Here is a 22,317-nt window from a genome sequence, read left to right as displayed (position 1 = left end):
TATTAACATGGGGGGGACAGATGCAAGGGGGGGCCCAGGGGACACTGTAGGGAGGCTGCCTGACAGGACAGCAAGGGTACGGGGTAACACCTCCTATACTTGGCCACCTCACACAAAAGGTACAGTATAGGCCCATATATTTTGTGTCGAGTGTTGTATTTTTGATCCATACAAAAGAAATCCATAATACAGTCATCTGCATAAGACCAGTATTGATGGTATTGTATCCCTCTGTCATGTTCAGGGGGCTGCAAGCGCTGATGGGGAAATTACTTTGGGGGAGAGGCCGTGTGCGCATGAAGTACAGTGGTCCCCCAACATACAATGGTAATCCGTTCCAAACGGACCATCGTTTGTTGAAACCATCGTATGTTGAGGGATCCGTGCAATGTAAAGTATAGGACAGTGGTCTACAACCTGCGGACCTCCAGATGTTGCAAAACTACAACACCCAGCATGCCCGGACAGCCGTTGGCTGTCCGGGCATGCTGGGTGTTGTAGTTTTGCAACATCTGGAGGTCTGCAGGTTGTAGACCACTGTTAGAGGAAGTTGTACTCACATGTCCCCGCCGCTCCGGACCGTCACCGCTCGTCACCGCTGCCCTGGATGTCGCCTTCCATCACTGTCGCCGCATCCCCGGGGTGTCCCCGACGCTCCGGCAAGGCCTCTGCTTCCCCGGCATCCGCGCTCTCCGTCGCCGCCATCAGATCACCACGCACTCCGCTCCTATTGGATGACGGGACGGCGTGCGCAGCGACGTGATGACGATGCAGAGGATCCCGAAGAGGACGCGCCGGTGCCCCGAGGACAGGTAAGTGATCATCAGTGGACCACACGGGGCACCGTAAACAGCTATCCGGTGGCAGCTGAAGCAGTCTGCGCTGCCGGATAGCCGTTTATGCGATGGCCCCGACATACAAAAGCATCGTATGTTGATGCTGCCTTCAACATGTGATGGACTCTGAGAGGTCGGGGGGTCACTGTATATGAATCTGGTGCAGCTAGAAGGGGAAGGAGGTTTGAGTCTCCCAGATTTTAGGTTATATTTTCTGGCAAACAAACTACAACGTTTGAAAAGGGGGTGGAGGGAGTCGTTGTTTTATAGATAAGCACTTGTTTAATTTGTTGGTGGAGTTGGGCTTACTGGTTATGGGTCAAGTGGCACAAATCTCTCTGGTTAAATTGTTTAAGAAAGTCTGGCAAGAGCTTAGAACTAGGTGTAATATCTTAGGCGGTTTTAAGTTCACAGTGTTATGGAACAATTTGAATTTGTCGCACATTATGAACGGGATGAGTAGGGAATTCTGGTTGAAACCGGGGATTAAATATGTTTATCCAATTTGTGACAAGTGGGTTCTTAAAAAAAATTGAGACACTTAAAGGGGTACTCCACTGGAAAACATTTTCTTTTAAATCAACTGGTGCCAGAAAGTTAAAGGGGTATTCCAGGAAAAAACTTTTTTTTATATATATATATATCAACTGGCTCCAGAAAGTTAAACAGATTTGTAAATTACTTCTATTAAAAAATCTTAATCCTTTCAGTACTTATGAGCTTCTGAAGTTAAAGGGTCACTCTCATTAAAACTGATTTTTGCTATTGCACTCCTTATGGTAAATGAAAAATATTTCTAATATACTTTGTTTAAAAAAAAAGAATTTTTCTATGTTTTATTTGTGCTTAAAAAAGCTCAAGAGCACATTTTCCCCCAACTCATACACAGACTTTGGACCAAAGTCCAAACACAGGAAGTGCCGCCTGGAGTGCTGAGGGGGGGGGGGGGGTGTCCAGCCTCATCCAATCACAGCTCCTCTCACACATAACTGCCATATGCTGTTGGCTGGACACCCCCCCTCAGCACTCCAGGCGGCACTTCCTGTGTTTGGACTTTGGTCCAAAGTCTGTGTATGAGTTGGGGGGAAAATGTGCTCTTGAGATTTTTTAAGCACAAATAAAACATAGAAAAATTCTTTTTTTTTTAAACAAAGTATATTAGAAATATTTTTCATTTACCATGAGGAGTGCAATAGCAAAAATTAGTTTTAATGAGAGTGACCATTTAAGGTTGTTCTTTTCTGTCTAAGTGCTCTCTGATGACACGTGTTTCGGGAACCGCCCAGTTTAGAAGCAAATCCCCATAGCAAACCTCTTCTAAACTGGGTGGTTCCCGAGACACATGTCATCAGAGAGCACTTAGACAGAAAAGAACAACCTTAACTTCAGAAGCTCATAAGTACTGAAAGGATTAAGATTTTTTAATAGAAGTAATTTACAAATCTGTTTAACTTTCTGGAGCCAGTTGATATATAAAAAAAAAAGTTTTTTCCTGGATAACCCCTTTAAAACTATTCAAGTTCTTCTATGAATGTGTTTGGCCAGCTTGATAATAATGGTTTCCGGCTGTGAGCTTCACTACCATTCACTTCAATGGGTGCGCAGTCTATCGCAAATATGCCACTATCGCAGGTTTACACAGACCCATTGAAGTGAATGGTGACAAGACTTGCAGCGGACTTCCCGCAGGGGGAAAGCCTGTCAATGTTTGAATATATATAAACCTACAAAGAGACTGACACTCAATATCAATGTAAATATATAAAAACTTTATTTCCAAAATACTGTACAAACAGACAAGAGCCCACCCAATTAAAATAAACCACCAACCCCATAGAACAAGTAGGGTGCACACAGACAACACCAGCAGTAAACCAGCCTCCATTTTGTGTAACATGTAAATACGTAAAGGGTAACTTAATTACGTTAAGCTGATTTGTGGGAGGAGTCTTTATATACCCACCTGATCCATACAGGTGATGTTGCAGCGTGCAGGACGTCATTGCACTGGATGCTGTGGACTTAGTGGGAGGGTTGATTGTATACGTCGCCGATCGGCACTGTTCGCTATCCTAACTATGATGCAGGGAATACGGGAATGTATCAGGATGTGAAGCAGCTACATCTCACTCCTACAATATGCTGTCTGGTCAGTATGGACCCTTGTTCAGTAAACACACGTAACTGTGCAGGCTCCAGGCCTGGCCCGCTGGCCATGAGGTCATTTGCATATTTTAGCCTGAGGTTAACTCTTTCCTTGCCTCAATCTTTTAGTCTGCAGAGATCATTTGTAGCAGGAGGTCACAGCTGCTGCTTATACATATATAATTAACTCCAGCAAGAGGATGTGTTTGGGCTGACAGAGCGGCACAGGTTGCTGGATATCCCCAGGTTTAACCCTCTGTGTCAGGCTCCTACTGTGGCGGCGGGGTGTGTGGTGCAGGGCAGATGTTGTTACCCTAGGGGCAGATGGCCTTAAACCCTTGTATTCGTGACGCCAGGGTGAGGTTTAGCCTACAACCACCCGAAGGTATACTGCTGGATCCTGGGCTAGGCATGGGGGCAATAAAGACTCTGACGCCAAGTTATAGCCAATGGTAGCTTTACTGAGGGTAGACAGTTGGTAAAGTCCATACAGTTCAGCCAGGGCCCAGCCAGTGACACAGAGACCTTAAGGGCTTGCTGGAATTTGTAGTAGGACTGGACAATTGAATGCAGACCACACTGACTTGACAGATGACAGGGACTGACTTGACTTTAACTTACTTGACTTGATGGTGGCTGCAGGACTTGGCTTTGAGGTCTCCAACAGTCCGGACACACACACTAGGTGACTGCACTGGACCTCAGCAGAAGAGCAGAGCTCAAAGAGAGAGAGAGAAGCTCCCCCCAGGGCTTATATGGGGGAGACTAGCAGGGAGCCCATAGGTCACTCTTGGGATCACCTGGTCACTGGTACCTCCTGGGTAACAATCACATGACATATCACATGGTATAACTATTAACGCAACATTACATTTTATAACACTTTACATGATAAAACATATTTACAATGGAGAAACAATGCAGGAGCCTTGGGGTCACTGAAGGAGGCTGCCTGACAGGACAGCAGAAGCACGGGGTAACATCTCCCTTACTGGGTCACCGCATTAGTGTTTTATGTTTTGATTGTGTTCTTACATTTACTTTTCCTTTATATGTGACATGGTTTAATCTAGTTTTATGCTCGCAACCACTCTCCGTACTGTCCCCTCGCTGGAGACTCTTCTGCTGCGTCCCCCCATCTGTATGCTCTTTGGTGCTGCAGCCAAGGACAGAGCTCTATCTCAGACAGCATGTCATCCACTTATATGCCATGTATAAGTTGTCATTAAATGTTGTACTGTTATACATCACCAAGTCATTTATTCACTGTGTTTATGTCACCATTATATGTACACCACATATACATCCCTTAGTATATACCATGTAAGTTTCTGTCAGTATACTGTTATATGTCACTGTGGTCATGTCACTTATCATAGATACACCATATGGGGGAGCTTTATCAAGGGATTTAAAGCTTTTTATTTTTATGCTGACAAAAGTCGCACAAAAAGTTTCATGTGTGCCTAAGCAATTTTTTGTGTGACTTTTGGCTGTAAGCAAAAAATTACAAGAGATTCCGAATGGTATAAAGAGATCCACTTCATTAGTCGCATGGAGGAGCTCATGGCTGATTCCTCTGGTGCCTCTGCCAGGTACTCTGCGGTTTGGCAACCATGGTTCGCATTTACCGAAACCCCTCTCTACCATTCTGATAAGGCATACTCATATATACTGGACCTCTTCCCTGACCTTGTGACCTTCACTTCTGTGCGGCCGTGCGAAGACCGGGGCGCGGAGCGGGTGAACTCTTGGCGTTCAGGTTTGTGGTTTATGTTGTTCCTTTTTTGTTATCTTTCCCCTCCTTCCCCCCCTTCTTTTACTTCCTTTCCCCCTAATGCTTCCTGGATTCCCCCTTTCTCCCTGTCCACCCCCCCCCCCCCTTCCTCACCATCCTGCCCCCTTCACCCGACCCCCCCCCCTATCTTACCATCCTGCCCCTTTCCCTGACCCCTCCCTATCCTTACCCCTTCTATCTCCCCACCTGTGTGCCCCTCCCTGTTTTCCTCTTGCTCTGATCCACTGGATCTCCACAAATACCAATATGTTGTGATGCTATGCCCAGTGGGACTTGAGGACACCACGTAGATACAACCGACATTGCATATTTGTTACCATGTCCCTCTCCTTTTGAGTGTTACGTTTCGTGTGTTGTGCAACGCAATTACTGCTTCTTGTTGATTTCCACTCCACTGCGTTGGAGACAATGTGGTACAGCTCTGTATGTTTTTCCTATTTTGTTATAATAAAATTACTTTTGAATGATTAAAAAAATGATAAAGAGCTTACCAAATCAAGTTGTCAAATATTTATCAAGTGCAAAGTCGCAACCCCTCCAAAATAGATGTAAGCCAGCCCGGACTTGGCTTACAAAACTTGCTTTGGAGAGTGGAATTTCATATTTCCCGCCGAGATCACGGCTCCAGAGGGAGATACGAAATCACAGCTGCATAAAGGAGCCCAGGCTCCATCTTATAAACCAACCCCCCCCCCCCACCTGCTCATCTCATATCTCCCCTCCCACCACCCCCTATAAATCACATATCTCCCCAGTAATCTTAACCCACCACCGCTGATCATCTCCCCCTTCCCGCAACTCATTTCCTCCCCCACCGCTGCCGCTCATCTCCCCCTGCCGCCACTCTTCTTGCCCCAGTGTTGCTGATGCTGTACATCTCGCACCCGCACTGCATGTTGCAAGACTGCAACTCCCAGCATGCCCTTATAGTGAGGACATGCTGAGAGTTGTAGTTGTGGCGGCTGGTTGATGCAGGTCGGTGGCCGGGGCAGCGGAGGGCTCCCAGAAATATGAAAATACACTGTAATTTCATATTTCCCGGCCAATGCCGTGATTGGGCGGTTGGTCTAGGCCAATCACAGCATCGCCCGGGAAATATGAAATTACAGTGTATTTTCATATTTCTGGGAGCCCTCCGCTGCCCCGGCCACAGACATGCATCAACCACCCGCCACAACTACAATTGCCAGCATGTCCTTACTGTAAGGGCATGCTGGGAGTTGTAGTCTTGAAACAGGTAGTGCGGGTGTGAGATTAACAGCGGCAGCGGGGGTGAGATGTGCGGCGGTGGTGGGGGAGATGAGTGGCGGCAGCGGGGGAGATGAGCAGCGGGAGATTTGTGGGAGGAGTCTGGTCTTTATATACCCACCTGATCCACACAGGTGCTGTCGTCAGCGTGCAAGATGTCCCCACCCTCCCTTCCCCTTTTTTCTACAGTCACACTCAGGGTATCCCCATTCTTTAGTATACCCTTCACAGCCGGCCAGCAACACCTCTTGCCTAATTATTCACCCAAGTGTACTCCGGCCCTAAGACATCTTATTCCCTATCCAAAGGATAGGGGATAAGATGTCTGACCGCGGGGGTCCTGCCGCTGGGAACCCCCGCAATCTTGCATTAGGCACCCACCTCTTTGAGCTGCACGACGCGCTGTCAGCTCGCAAACTGCCGGGTGCCGACCACGGGGCTGGAGTATGGTGACGTCACGACTCCGCCCCTGTGTGACATCGTGCCCCACCCCGCTATGCAAGTCTATGGGAGGGGGTGTGACCACTGTATCTATTTAGGGTATGTGCAAACATTGACCTCCTGACGAAGATTCGAAACGCGTGTCGAGGTGGTGGTGGGGTGCAATCATCCACAGTCCGAAACAGGTAATTATCTCATGGTACTATGAAGATGGCATAATACATATCTGTGGTCAAGTCACATGTAGAGTGAGTGGTGTGTACCACTTGGGTGAATAATTGGGCCTGAGGTGTGCCTGGCCGGCCGTGAAAGGTATCCTAAAGAATGGGGATACCCTGAGTGTGACTGTAGAAAAAAGGGGAAGGGAGGGTGGGGACGTCTTGCACCTGTGTGGATCAGGTGGGTATATAAAGACCAGACTTCTCCCACAAATCTCCCCCTGCTGCCGCCACACAAGAGGTGGGTGCCGAATGCAAGATTGTGGGGGTCCTCAGCGGCAGGACCCCCGTGGTCAGACATCTTATCCCCTATCCTTTGGATAGGGGATAAGATGTCTTGGGGCCGGAGTACCCCTTTAATGTAATGGATCCAGCACGGTCATCTTTAGGCTATGAATCTAGCATAAACATTCAGTTGCAGAAGAGTCCCATTGTTTACCGCACACACGGCAGAATTTCCGCTCTGGACATTTATTTTTATTTCTAACAAGGCCTCTGCAAAATAGTGATCTGATTGGTTGCTATGGGCAACTGGACAACTTTTCCTTTGCACAGGTTTTGATAAATCTCCACCCTGGTGTTCAAATTCCTGCCACCGCCAAAAGAATTGGCATCTCACTTTTTTTTTTGCAGAATTCTCTTGGAAAGCGTTGCCGTCTATGAAGACGTTACATTTCCAATTGTTCTTGGTGCCGGCATGTTCTGCCAGTACCTGCGCAATGTCTAGTTGGAAAATTTTCAGGTGGACATTGTGCCATGTGAACATGCAGAATTCCACATGAATCTTCTGTGCAGCAGCAGAGTCCCATTGATTTCAATGGAATTCTGCTGCTCTGTTCACACAGCAGAATTTCTGCAGCAGCAACATCTACTGCGGAAATCCTGATTCTGGCGTCCGCAATAACATCGAACCTGTTCAATGTTTTTGCAGTTTTCGCAAGAAAATGCACTGCTGTCTATGAGATGGGCGCATTTCCGAGCGGTCCTAGCACCAGCATGTTCTGCTGTCTGTGGAATGTTCCGCACGGAGATTTTCTGTGCAGGCATTTCACCATGTGAACATAGCCTTATTGTTTTTCTGTTCCTATAACAAAGCAGAAAACCAGATATGTGAGTGGTACTTTAAAGGGGTACTCCGTCCCTAGACATCTTATCCCCTATCCAATGGATAGGGGATAAAATGTCTGATCGCGGGGGTTCTGCCACTGAGGACCCCCGTGATCTCGGCTGTGGCACTCCAGACGGAGCGAAGGCTTGTGACGCCCCACCCCGCTCGTGATGTCACGGTCCGCTCGTAACATCATGGCCACAGCCCGCTCGTTACATCACGGCCACGCCTCCTCAATGCAAGTCTATGAGAGGGGGAGTGGCGGCCGTCATTCCCCCTCCCATAGACTTGCATTGAGGAGGCGTGGCTGTGACGTAACGAGCGGAGCATGATCGTGATGTCCCGAGCCTCCGATGTGGCACCCGATGCTCTAAACGAACGCTGGGTGCAGCGGGACCCCCGTGATCAGACATCTTATCCCCTATGCTTTGGATAGGGGATAAGATGTCTAGGGGCGGAGTACCCCTTTAAGTGGGGCAATATTTCCAACTATTTAGCTAAAATGAATAAATATGGTAAGTACACTATATTTCACCCTGTATAAAAATCACTGGAATTGTAATTTTATACACAGGCGTGAAGAGAGACAACAAAAAGACGAGGTTTACAAATGTAGTATTTATTGCAGGGTTTCAGTCACAGAATCCACACTGAAAGTCCTCAACAAAGTTTAGTAAAACTGGGAGTTGTAGCTTTGCAACAGCTGGAGACACACTGTTTGAAAAATACAGAGATAAGGCTTTTACAAGCCCCGCTTACTTACAGCAGTGGTCTTCAAACTGGGGACTTCCAGCTGTTGCAAAACAACAACTCCCAGGATGCTCAAACAGCCAACGGATTTGTAGTTTTGCAACAGCTGGTGTTCCACAATTTTGAGACAACCAACTTAGGGCTCCGTTCGTGCAGCGTTTTGCCTCTCCTTAAACGTATCCATCGGCGTGCCACCGAAAACTTGATGCCAGAGAATACTGTAATGGAGAGCAGCGGGCGCCAATTATTTTAATAGCCCATATGGAGTCGCCTAGTGACTTTGTGCGGGACGTTTGCGCCATTTTCAGCAGACTGGAAAATGTAACAGACCGCGCTTTTAAGCCTGCTGTAAATAGCGCATACGTCCTGACATGAGTCACTAGGCGACTCCGTTCTGGCCATTGAAATATTTGGCGCCCGCTGCATTTTGTTACAGTATTCTTCGGCATCTAGTTTTAGGTTGGACGCCGAATAAACAAGAGGAAAAACGTTGTATGAATGGAGCATATATATATATATATATATATATATATATAAATTAAATAGACAGTGGCACACCAGGTGTCAACAAAAAAATGTGATTTATTCCAAAGACGTGTAGGCAACGTTTCAGTTGGCTCACCCAGCCATTTTCAAGGCTTGAAAATGGCTGGGTGAGCCAGCTGAAACGTTGCCTACACATCTTTGGAATAAATAAAAAAATTTTGTTGACACCTGGTGTGCCACTGTCTATTTAATTTTTCTGTGTTTGGAGGGGTCCCCAACCTAGACCCGACACAGTAGGCACCCGAGCACCTTTTCTTACCCTGGAGTGCTGCTTTCCTGCTCTATCTATCTATCTATATATATATATATATATATATATATATATATACACAGTGGTCCCTCAACATACGATGGTAATTCGTTCCAAATGGACCATCGTTTGTTGAAACCATCGTATGTTGAGAGATCCGTGCAATGTAAAGTATAGGACAGTGGTCTACAACCTGCGGACCTCCAGATGTTGCAAAACAACAACACCCAGCATACTGGGAGTTGTAGTTTTGCAACATCTGGAGGTCCGCAGGTTGAAGACCACTGGTATTGGAGGTTATACTCACCTGTCACCGCCGCTCCGGACCGTCACCGCTGCTCTGGATGTCGCCGTCCATCGCTGTCGCCGCGTCCCCGGGGTGTCCCCGACGCTCCGGCAAGGCCTCTGCTTCCCCGGCATCCTCGCTCTCCGTCGCCGCCATCACGTTGCTACGCACGCCGCTCCTATTGGATGACGGGACGGCGTGCACAGCGACGTGATGACGATGGAAAGCGCCGACGATGCAGAGGATCCCGAAGAGGACGCGCCGGAGCCCCGAGGACAGGTAAGTGATCGTCAGCGGACCACACGGGGCACCGTAAACGGCTATTCGGTGGCAGATGAAGCAGTCTGCGCTGCCAGATAGCCGTTTATGCTATGGCCCCGATATACAAAAGCATTGTATGTTGATGCTGCCTTCAACATGTGATGGCCTCTGAGAGACCATCGTATGCTGAAATGATCGTATGTCGGGGCCATCGTAGGTCGGGGGGGGGGTCACTGTATATTATATATATATATATATATCTCCTTGCAGCATGTCCTTTCCATTGCTGACCTTTAACGCATTTAATATGTTTAAGGTGAAGTTGCGCTCAGACCCTTTTTTATTAAAAAAAATTTTGCGCTAAACGGACTGGAGCAAAACTGATGACACCAGATCCTAATGGATCCCATTGACTTAAAGAATAAGTACCATGGAACAAAACTTATCGAAGCGGAGGCAGCCACACACCCTCTATATAGCTCTACGGGAGAGCCAAAGATTGCCGAACGGTTCTCCCATAGAGCTATATGGAGGGGTTTTTGGGTGGGGGTTGTGGCGCGCCGCGACTCCAAACAGGAGATCGTGGGGGGGCCCAGGCACTTGGACCCCGCGCGATCTAAAACTTATCTCCTATCCAAATGATAGGGGATATGTTTTTTCTTTTTTTTTTTTCCATGATCCTTCTCCTTTAAATGGGGTCAGTCAGGTATCTAGTATTTTACCGAATTTGAGCGGAGAAAAATAAAACATGCAGCATATTTTTTTTTCTCAGCTCAACTCCCCTTGTTCTGAGAGACATGGCGACAGAGCTCCCTTTACTGGAGCGCAACGGCAGTGTGAACGAGCCCTTACACATGCGAGTTTCGGCACAAGTTTCCAACCGGGTTGAACAGCGACGTGTGATTCTGGCCATAGAGATCTGCGGGGGGATAAAAAATAAAATAGTAATAATCCCATTTAATGGCGCAGCGGTTGCATTGCATTGCTTGAGATTGATGGTAGGGTGATCTGCGTGGCGTTTTGTCTTTCCTCACATGACCTACGTGTTAGAGAGAGGCGCAGGGTGACTGTCTCCTGCAAAACGGCTTCTAAATAAGATGCGTTACATCTCGCAGAAAAACAATACCGTATTTTTCACCGTTTCTTCACCAAAACTGGGGGGGGGGGGGGGGAAATTGGTGCGTCTATCGCGGTGGTCCCTGTGGCCATCAACGGCCGGGACCCGCGGCTAATACAGGACATCACCGATTACGGTGATGCCCTGTATTAACCCTTCAGACGCAGTGATCAAAGCTGACCGCCTCGTCAGAAGCGAAAATAACACTAACCCGGCTGTTCAGTCGGGCTGTTCAGCTTACAGGATACCGGGAGGGACCTTACCTGCCTCCTCGGTGTCTGCTCCGTGCCGGGATCCCCTGCATGGCCGGCGCTCTCCTTCCTCGTCATCACGTCGTCGCGCACGCCGTCCCGTCATCCAATAGGAGTGGCGTGCGTAGTGACGTCATGGCAGCGACGGAGAGCGAGGATACCGGGCAGCAGGGACGTTCTGTAGTGACAGGGTTGCGGCGACGGTGATGGAGGGCGACATCCAGGGCAGCGGTGACGGGTCCGGAGCGGCGGGGACACGTGAGTATTACCTCTTATACCAGTGGTCTTCAACCTGCGGACCTCCAGATGTTGCAAAACTACAACTCCCAGCATGCCCGGACAGCCAACGGCTGTCCGGGCATTCTGGGAGTTGTAGTTTTGCAACATCTGAAGGTCCGCAGGTTGAAGGTCACTGTCCTATACTTTACATTGTATTTGGTTCAGAATCTTTATTTTCTAGATTTTTATCCTATAAAATTGGGTGCGTCTTATATGCCGGAGCGTCTTATATGGCGAAAAATACGGTATATGGAATTATTGAGGTGTAAGCGTGCGGCGGCCGCAAGTCTCCTCCCTGGACATGTCACTCTGCCTATTGGGAGCATTCAGGACGGCGCTGGTATGGAAGTGAAGGTAAAGGCTGAGAGGTGCAGCTGAGGTGAGGGCGGGATCAGACATCCTCGGCCAATCCGCCGCCGGGATTCGCATGCCAGGTTGCAATGCCTGCCAATGGGAAGGAAGGAGAAGCCATGGGGCTGGGTATGTTTGTGAGTGCGGCTCGGAGGAGGAGGAGGGGGGTGTCAGGGGACAGATCCTAACTGTACAGTATGAATCCTGGGGGATAGCGCTGACTTTCTTCTCGCTTGGGGACAATACGGATTTTTAGTCCTGAGGACCCCATGATAAGGTAGGTGTCGCAGTTATATCTTTTATAATGTTTGTGCAATTCTTAGTTGCTTTGGGTTGACAAGTGTTACCAGGCATGAGTGCAAGCTCCTCAGCCTACACCAGTGCATCCCCAACCAGGGTGCCTCCAGCTGTTGCAAAACTACAACTCCCAGCATGCACGGACAGCCGAAGGCTGTCCGGGCATGCTGGGAGTTGTAGTTTTGCAACAGCTGGAGGCACCCTGGTTGGGAAAACAATTGTCTCTACGCTATAACCTTAGTTGGTGCTGTCTGCAAAGTATACATTTTCAGCTACTTACCTTATACACGTCCATGGCATTGCTGCTCCATACACCAGCCTACTAATACCCCAACATATTCTGCAGCCCCTTCCATTACACAAGCACTATGCATGAAAAAAATAAAAAATAAAAAATAAATACATTGCAAATATAAGATATAAACCACTGGCTCCACGTTTATTTATCGCTGGTTACCTGGGACGTAGCTCCTTTAAATTTTAAAACCCCAGTTTTTCCCTTTTTTTTTTCTACTTTTACACTCGTTTAATCAAGCCGTGTCCTTTACGCATGCGTCGTCCAGCGCGGCTCAGAGGCATGACGGGAAGTGTAGTCTCTCCCGCCGTGGACGCCTATTGGCGAAGACGCAGTGGGGGGACTACAGTTCCCGTAGTGCTTTGCGACAGGGGGCGGGCGGTGGCTTTAATAGTAGATACTAAACTTGAATGCAGCGGCGGGAAGGGGGGATTTGTAGCGATCGCGGAGGGGGATGAGCGATACGGTGTAAAGCGGCTGCGGTGTATCGATCAGCGGAGGTGTAAGTATATTTATATTGGTGTTATGGAGAAGCGCCATTGCCGCAGGGTATAGGTGACTGTTCACACAAGAGATATGGCAGTGATTAGTGTGTTATCTGTGCACTAGAAATGGCTGATGCGTTTGATTGTTGCATTTACTGTAATGTAGTGATTCCCAGCCAGGATGTCTCCAGCTGTTCCAAAACTACAATTCCCAGCATGCCCGGACAGCCGAAGGCTGTCCGGGCATGCTGGGAATTGTAGTTTTGCAACAGCTGGAGGCACCCTGGTTGGGAGACCTTGCTGTATTAGGTGGCTGAGGATCTGATCAGTGGAGATATTATTGGGCTTCATTGATACACAAATGTGTAATAAATATATATATATGTATATGTGTGTAGATATATGTGTGTAGATATATATATATATGTGTGTAGATATATATATATATATAGATATATATATATATATATATATATATAGATATATATATATATGTGTATGTAGATATATATATATGTGTATGTAGATATATATATATGTGTATGTAGATATATATATATGTGTATGTAGATATATATGTGTATATATATATATATATGTGTGTGTGTGTAGAGATATATATATTATTATAAAATTATTTTTTCCTTCAAATATATATATAATTTTTTTTATTTTTTTTACACATTTGTGTATCAATGAAGCCTAATAATATAATCTCTACTGAATGAGTAGTCAGGATGGATCAGATCCTCAGCTATATATATATATATATATATATATATATATATATATATATATACACACACACAAAATCAGAAAATGTTGCAGTATCTTGTAATACTGTTTTTTATTGGACTAATAGAATTTTGTAGAGATGAGCGAACTTACAGTAAATTCGATTCGTCACGAACTTCTCGGCTCAGCAGTTGATGACTTATCCTGCATAAATTAGTTCAGCTTTCCGGTGCTCCGGTGGGCTGGAAAAGATGGATACATTCCTAGGAAAGAGTCTCCAGCCCACCGGAGCACCTGAACTAATTTATGCAGGATAAGTCATCAACTGCCGAGCTGAGAAGTTTGTGACGAATAAAATTTACTGTAAGTTCACTCATCTCTAGAGACAAGCATTCGGGATTCCTCCCTTTATCAAGCTAGACCAGATCTTTCTGACGCACCTATCCCTATGTACATCGCCCCCTCCAACTAAAAGGACAGCCCAACTATCCAAATTTGCTTTTGACTTGATAAAGGGAGGAATCCCGAAAGCTTGTCTCCGTTAGTCCGAAAAAAAAAAAGGTATTACAAGATACTGCAACATTTTTTGATTTTTGCATCTGCATCACTGGACTAATACGGCTGCTCAAATTTAAAGGGGTACACCACTGGAAGAATTTTTTTTTCTTTTTTTAATCAACTGGTGCCAGAAAGTTAAACAGATTTGTAAAAGACTTCTATTTAAAAATGTTAATCCTTCCAGTACTTATCAGCTGCTATAAAAAAAGGTTTTTTATTTTTGAATTTCCTTTCCGTCTGACCACGGAGCTCTCTGCTGACACCTCTGTCCATTTTAGGAACTGTCCAGAGCAGGAGAGGTTTGCTATGGGGATTTTCTCCTGCTCCGGACAGTTCCTGAAATGGACAGAGATGTCAGCAGAGAGCACTGTGGACAGAAAAGAAATAAAAAAAATAAAAATAAGAAAACTTCCTATTGAAAATACAGCAACTGATAAGTACTGGAAGGATTGGGATTTCTTAATAGAAGTAATTTACAAATCTGTTTAACTTACTGGTACCAGTTGATTTAAAAAAACAAACAAACATGGTTTCCAGTGTTAGAGAGAGATTTATATATATATATATCTATATATAATCTCTCTGCACCATGTTTGAAGAGCAGTGCCCCCTACAGCTGTCTGTTTGTGCACAATGAGAGTTGTAGTTTTGCAACAACTGGAGACAGGTTGAGGGACACCATTCTATAGAACAGTGTTCTTCAACCTGGGGACCTCCAGATGTTGCAAAACTACAACTCCCAGCATGCCCGGACAGCCGTTGGCTGTCCGGGCATGCTGGGAGTTGTATTTTTGCAACATCTAGAGGTCCGCAGGTTGAAGACCACTGCTATAGAAGTCCTCAATGACTGGTTATTCAGTGTCATTGAGTCCTGGATTGGTATGATCCATGTATATGATCTAGACCAGATCTTTCGGATGCACCCATCCTATGTACATTGTCCCCTCCCAACTAAAAGGACAGCCCCACTATCCACAAGGGGTCTCCCCAGTTCCCAATGTATTGAAAAGTCAATTTCACTGCATCCTGCATTGGTATGACCCATTGACCATATGGGTTCACACTGCGGAATCTCGAGATTGAGTTGGCGGCACTAGGACCGCGCGGACTGCATTGCCGTCCCCATAGATGGCAATGCATTTCTGGGCAAATCTCCCAAAAGATCCACCCAGAAATGCATTGCCGTCTATGGGGACAGCAATGCAGTCTGCTCAGTCCTAGCGCCGCCCGGCAGATCTCCTGCAGAAATTCCGCACAGAAATTCTGCAGTGTGAACCTGGCCTAAGTGATGCACCAATCCTATATACATTCACAACCCCCCCCCCATATGTCCAAAAGGACAACTCTATGATCCTCAAGTGGTCTCCCAAGTTCTTAAAGGGTTACTCCCCTACCGGAAGATTGAGTTCCAAACGCTGTGTACGGGCTTCAGTCTTCACCCCGCCCCCTAGTGATGTCATACCCCGCCCCCTCAATGCAAGTCTATGGGAGGAGGCATGACGGCCATCGCACCCCCTTCCCATAGACTTTCATTGAGGCGGCAGGTGTGAACACGGAAGCCCGCACACAGCGTTCGGAACTCAATGTTCCGGACTCTGGGGAGCGGAATAACCCTTTAATGCCTGTTAGTCAATTGATATGGTATGACCCATGTGTATGTTAGGCGCATCCCTAAGCGATCTGGTCTAACTTATGTACCTTGCCCATCCCCCCAGAGACTGGGGCTGAGGGGCATCTACGTGACCAAATACAACATTTACTACATACAGGAAAAAACACGATGAAGACCTTGAGTAGACCACAAGAAGATCACGGGGTTGTCTTTTTAGGCCGGGTTCTCACCACGTTTTTTTGCAATACGCTTCCCGTATACGTTTTCAATTTGGAACCGTATTGAAAACCGTACGCATTGACTCTCCACTGAAAACATATTCCGAAAGATGCATCCGGTTGTGTCCATTCTGCATACTGTACGGTTTTCAGGTTTTTTTTTCCCGTACCCATAACCTTAGCCTACTACGGTTTTTGGTCTGGGTAAAAAAACTTATACTTTTAAAAAAAAATTTATTACGGTACACCATGGGAGTCAATAAGAACTGTATGTGCGTACGGTTCCATCCAGTTTTATACCATTCTTGGAATTTCAATCAAACAAGTGAAACTTTATTCATAATGGAGTGTAAAGTTAAAAATGTTTACGTTTTATTTTCTTTAAAAAAAAAACGGATGCAACCGGACATCATTTTTTCAAACCTTATACGGATTAAAATTTGTACACGTTTTGATACAGTTTAGTCAGGTTTTGAGGAATCTGTTTATTTTATTTTTTTTATAAAAAATCTGATACAAAACTTTATTGCAAAAACGTGCTGTGAACCCAGCCTTAGGGTGGGTTCACACCACGATTTTCTATACAGTTTTTGGATACATTTAAAAAAAAAAAAAAAAAAAAAAAAAAACTTATGCAACTGCACAGAAACTGACTTTCCATTCAAAACCGTATGCACCATATTGTATACGGTTGTCTCCGTTTTTTACTTTTTTTTTTTTTCTGGAAAGAAAACCTTGGCCTACCACGGTTTTTGGTCCGGGTGAAAAACTGTATTAAACCGTATACGGTTTTTTAAAACATGTCAATGGGAACCGTACAGAACTGTATGTGCGTACGGTTCCATCCTGTTTTCACCATACGTTTTTTTTTTTTTTTTTTTTTTTTTTACTTTGCACAGTTTTTTTCTTGGAATTTCAATCAAACAAGTGAAACTTTATTCATAATGGAGTGAAAAGTTCAAAACGTATGCTTTTTTTCTTAAAAAACCGATGCAACCGCACATCATTTTTCAAACCGTATACAGATAAGACTTTGTACGCACTTTTTGATACAGTTTAGGGTGGGTTCACACCACGTTTTTGCAATCCAGTTCCCGTGTCACGTTTTTTTTTTTTTTGAAGGAAACGTATCGCTAAAAAACGTACTAAACCGTATGCAACCGTATATGCCGGATTCCGGTTAAAAAAAACTTATATACGGTTTTACACTAAAAACACTCCCAGATAGAAGATTCTAGAAGCTGGTGGAACTTTCGGAACCAACTGCGCATGTGCAGATTCGTAAACCGTATTGTGAAAACCGGATGTAACCGTAAGTGTATCCGGTTGAATACGGTTCTCATAAACCACCATTATATAAAAAAAACGGATACGGTTTAAATACGTTTTTTCAAACCGTAGTAGACTACGGTTTGGAGTACGGGAAATTAAACGCTTTTAACCGTAACGGATACAAAACGTATGCAACGGCATGATACGGTTAACATACGGTTTGCAGTACAAAGTCATTTGCAATGTACGGTTTGCAATACGGTTCCATAGGGTTTTGACGCTCAAACCGTATACGGGAACTGAGTCAGGTTTTGAGGAATCCGTTTTTTTTATCTAAAACCTGATTAAAAAAACTGTATTGCAAAAACGTGGTGTGAACCCAGCCTTATATGGGGTCTCATTGAAGATCACCCTAGGGCAGTGTTTCCCAACCAGGGTGCCTCCAGCTGTTGCAAAACTACAACTCCCAGCATGCCCGGACAGCCAACGGCTGTCCGGGCATGCTGGGAGTTGTAGTTTTGCAACAGCTGGAGGCACCCTGGTTGGGAAACACTGCCCTAGTATTATACATATATCTAGGTGTTATGGTTGCACCTGTGCTGCCAGCGCCCAGAGGAGGAGGAGGAGGAGGAGGATGATGATGATGATGATGATGATGGTATTTTTCAGAATGGTATTAGGGCTGTTTTGCTGAATCCCAGTAGGGAGGAGCTGGTTATAAAGGAGGGGGAGGGTGGGCTTTCAGGCTGAGGTGGGGGAGGATTAGGGATGAGACTTGTCTTGTAATAGGATCTCTTTGCAGCTCTGAGGAAGAAAAAAAAAAATGCGCTTCTCTATTAGCTTCTAATGTCGGAGCTCTGTACACAAAGTTATGACATTGGATCTAATGTGAGGAGAGGAGCCATGATGGACCTCTATAGAACCAATACAAGGCTGCATTCACACCGCCTTTTTACAATACAGTCCCCGTATCAGGTTTTTGATGAAAAACTGATTCCTCAAAACCTGACTAAACTGTGTTAAAACATGTGTGTACACATTTTAACCCGTATACGGTTAAAAAAATGATGTCCGGTTGCATCCGTTTTTTTAAGAAAAAATAAAAGTATACGTTTTGAACTTTTCACTCCATTATGAATAAAGTTTCACTTGTTTGACTGAAATTCCAAGAAAAAAAAACTGTGCAAAATCAAAAACCGTATGGTGCAAACCGTATGGAACCCGTACGCACATACAGTTCTGTACGGTTCCCATTGACTCCCATGTTAAAAAAAAAAAAACTTATACGGTTTAATACAGTTTTTCACCCAGACCAAAAACCCTGGTAGATTATGGTTTTGGGTACGGGAAAAAAAACTGACAAAACTGTACAGGGTGCAAAACGGACACAACCTGATGCATCTTTTGGCATACGGTTTTCAATGGAGAGTCAATGCATACGGTTTTCAATACGGTTCCGTACGGTTTTCACATAGAATACGTATATGGGAACTGTACTGCAAAAACGTGGCGTGAATGCAGCCTAATAGGACTACTGCGGGGGGACTCGGCCAGTGAGCGCACAGTCTGATCAGGTTTTTACGGTTATACATCATTCGGAGAAGGAATAGAATCAGTCATGTCCCACATTCAATTTAGTGTCTTTTTATTAGAATTTATTCTAAACAACTTTGTCCCCAATTTACTGTTCTGGGGGGTTGGGGGGCTCAATGCATGTTATATACCCTTAATCCACTATTGTGTGTATCCAGACCAGTCCCCTCAAGCCTGTGGCTGTCCAGCTGTCGCTATAGTACGACTCCTAGGGTGCAACAGCTGAAGAACCGCCGCTATAGACCATAAAGTGACACTTTCTAAACCTGTAAATGGAGTAAGAAAAAACGACCGTTATGAAGGTGAAATACCGTAAAAAAAAACTAATAGGTTCCTTAACCCTAGGTGTTGCGCTCAGGGCGCAACAGCTACAGTGGCTGCCACAAAGAACTCCCGGGGGGTGACGACATTCAATGCGGTACGAGCATATAGAAAGTGGTTCCTCCCAGGAGATGAATGGTTAATATTTTATTATATTGCAACGCATTTCAATTCCGAACTGGGATCTTCATCAGGCATATACAGTACGAGACATGAACAAGTTATATACATGACATGATAACCACTTCCGGATCACTGGAAAGATGCTGTGTGTAAAATGTACTGAATGCCTGATGAAGATCCCAGTTCGGGATTGAAACGCGTTGTAATATATTAACCAAACATCTCCTGGGAGAAGTGCCTTCATTCAGAGGAACCACTTTCTATATGCTTGTATCACTAAATCTTGGACAGTCCTTAGACCCCAAGATCAACACTAGGGGGACCAGTGTGAACTTTTAAAGCGGACCTGCAGAAGGGGTAGTTATCTAGATAGAGATAATATAATTATATCTATATCGCAGCACCACTCAGCACAAGTATCATAGTTATGGTGCAAGCGCCCCAAACCTGATCAGGGTGTCTCCAGACAAAAAAATCCAATGGCGCAGCACTCAAATAGATAAAGTGCATTTATTCAAGCCTGTCTCTCTCCTACGGAGCAGAAACGTTGCTGTAGAGAGACATGCTTGAATAAATGCACTTTATCTATTTGAGTGCTGCGCCATTGGATTTTTTTTATCTGCTCTCTATAGGATTCATCCTAGGACCTACTGTAAGGGCTATAGCTAAAAACATCAGAAATGGAGGTTGTATAACATTTGCCATTTTGTTATAGCACTTTAAAGGGGCCAGCGTTCAGAACTAAATGTTCTGAAAGCTGTTTTTGCGCTGTGGGGGTCGGTCACGCCCCTTGTGACATCACGGCCACGCCCCATCAAAACAAGTCTTTGGAAGGGTGTGTGATGGCCGACACGCCCCCTCCCGTAGAGTTGAGGGGGCGTGGCTGTGACATCACAAGGGGCGTGACCGACTCCCACAGCGTTTGGAACATTGAGTTTCGATCGCTGCCCAGTGGAGTACCCCTTTAAGTACTGAAGACTAGTAAGCTAAACATCTTTTTCTTAAAATATTGACCTGTCTTTCTTCTTCTTTCCAGGTTGCCATGCCTACCAGGGGCATCAAGAGAAAGTTCCCAGATTGGGAGGAGTCTGTGCTGGACGGACATCTGTCCTTTCAGACGGACAGCTACTCCTTCTTTCGCCAGTCCTTACTGAACATGTCTCTTGAGAAGTTCAACAAGGGTCGTATGATGATAGAGCCTAGTTTGCGACGCTACGTTCTCATCGCCAACACCTTGAGAGTCATCCAGGAGGAGATCCGCCATGAAAATCCATGTGCTGTCCCCAACTTAGAAGGCGTTATGTCTGGCGTATGTGATCCATTGTCCGGGAATGTCGTAGCTCCTGTTCTTCCTCAAGATCTGGAGAACGTCGTCCTGCCTTCTATGGAAGACGACTTCTCTGTGACTGCCACCATTGCTTCCATTTTAAAAGAACTGGAAAGTGTTTTAGATGAAAGTTGCCCTCAAAACCTTCAGCCACGTTTGAGCATGCAGGAACCCGAGAACAAGCATGAGTCCTCCAATAATGTTGGTTCTAGAGTACCTCAATCTGATCATCCACCATGTGATCGTGAGGCAGCTGTGAAGGGCGCGGTGTTCAGCGCTGAACCTAGGTCCTTAAGAGACACTGGGGAAATTGAGTTAATAAGAGAACTGGTGCTGGCGGCATCCTGTGCCGAAACCTCAGAACCCATGGACACTTCTTTAATGGGGCAAGTGCCTGCTGTCTCCTCACCTATGGACACTAGCGGCACCCAAGAAGTAAATTCACAGGCTTCCACTATACAGAGTCCCCCATCTGTCCCTCCCGAGGAGCTCAAGGCTTCGGAGGCTGTCTTTGGTAGTTTTGAAATAATGAATTCCAGTTACCTGAACGATGTCTCCTTTGATGACCCTTTTTCAGACATAGACACCTCCGTTTTTGAGAAGGAGACCTCTTTGACTGGGACGGCCCCAAGCAGCCGGTTATCCTCTTCAGAAGACCTCTTGTTTCCTTCCTCGTGTAATTCTGTATCCTACAACTCCAGTCAAGGACTTAGGGAGCCAAATGACCTAGACAACATCATCGGAATCCTCGTTGGTTCCTGACGTCTTGGCTCTGTAGTAGAACAGTATGAAATGGTGTCTCGTTTAAGAACGGGAAGGACTCCGAGAATACGCGACTTTTGCACATAGACCATCCTTTGCTGGTTCTCTTTCGTTACATGCAAATACAGTGCCTCCGACCAGTAGCAAAGGGTGTTACACGTTTACAGAAGCGATGCAGTAATATATATATTCGCCTCCATCAGGCTTGCCATGGATGATCATATGCTGCATATTGCCTCTTATTATTATTATTTTTCCTATTTTATATCTTGTCTTAATACCGTAATGTATTATAGGGGTGGACTGGGCTCATTGCCCCCAAGGGCAGTCAATTCACCTTGTCTTCCGTGAAGATTTGTATTTTTATGTAACTGGTTTTAATCTTTAAGACTTTGGTGCTGTGGCAGATCCAATGTATAGGACACAGTCACAAAATGTTGTACTGGAGAATTGGGGTGGTCATAGGAACCAGCTTGAAGGGATACTCCGCTGCTCGGCGTTTGGCACAAACTGTTCCTGACGCTGGAGTCGGTGTCGGGAGCTTGTGACGTCATAGCCCTGCCCCCTCAATGCAAGTCTATGGGAGGGGGCGTGACAGCCGTCACGCCCCCTCCCATAGACTTGCATTGAGGGGGCGGGGCTATGATGTCACAAGCTCCCGACTCCAGCGTTAGGAACAGTTTGTTCCAAACGCTGAGCAGCGGAGTACCCCTTGAAGAAGGTTACTGTGAGATTTAATAATTTAGCTGGTTTCTATAACAACTTATTTTCCAGTACACAAATAATTTTTTTTTTTTTTTTTTTTTTTTTTTTTTTTTTGTGCGTGGGGGCAGT

At 45.6% G+C, this 22,317-nt stretch overlaps 1 protein-coding gene across 1 annotated transcript; it reads left to right on the top strand.

Annotated features, from left to right (window-relative positions):
* The first annotated feature begins 12,770 nt into the window (after positions 1 to 12,770).
* On the top strand, positions 12,771 to 21,950 carry LOC130291365 (cell division cycle-associated protein 4-like). Its single transcript, XM_056540045.1, has 2 exons — positions 12,771 to 12,979; positions 20,431 to 21,950. Exon 2 carries the CDS (start codon positions 20,437 to 20,439, stop codon positions 21,481 to 21,483), a length of 1,047 nt encoding a protein of 348 aa, XP_056396020.1. The 5' UTR covers positions 12,771 to 12,979; positions 20,431 to 20,436; the 3' UTR covers positions 21,484 to 21,950.
* Positions 21,951 to 22,317: the final 367 nt, after the last annotated feature.

Source organism: Hyla sarda, chromosome 9 (genome assembly GCF_029499605.1).
Source record: "Hyla sarda isolate aHylSar1 chromosome 9, aHylSar1.hap1, whole genome shotgun sequence".
In the NCBI taxonomy this organism is placed as follows: Eukaryota; Metazoa; Chordata; class Amphibia; order Anura; family Hylidae; genus Hyla; species Hyla sarda.
The sequence above is the reverse complement of the archived record's forward strand: the minus strand, read 5'-3'. Positions and strand labels throughout refer to the sequence as shown.

Excerpts from the sequence above, each read along its gene's own strand:
- LOC130291365 (XM_056540045.1), top strand. The coding sequence starts at position 20,437 with ATGCCTACCAGGGGCATCAAGAGAAAGTTCCCAGATTGGGAGGAGTCT.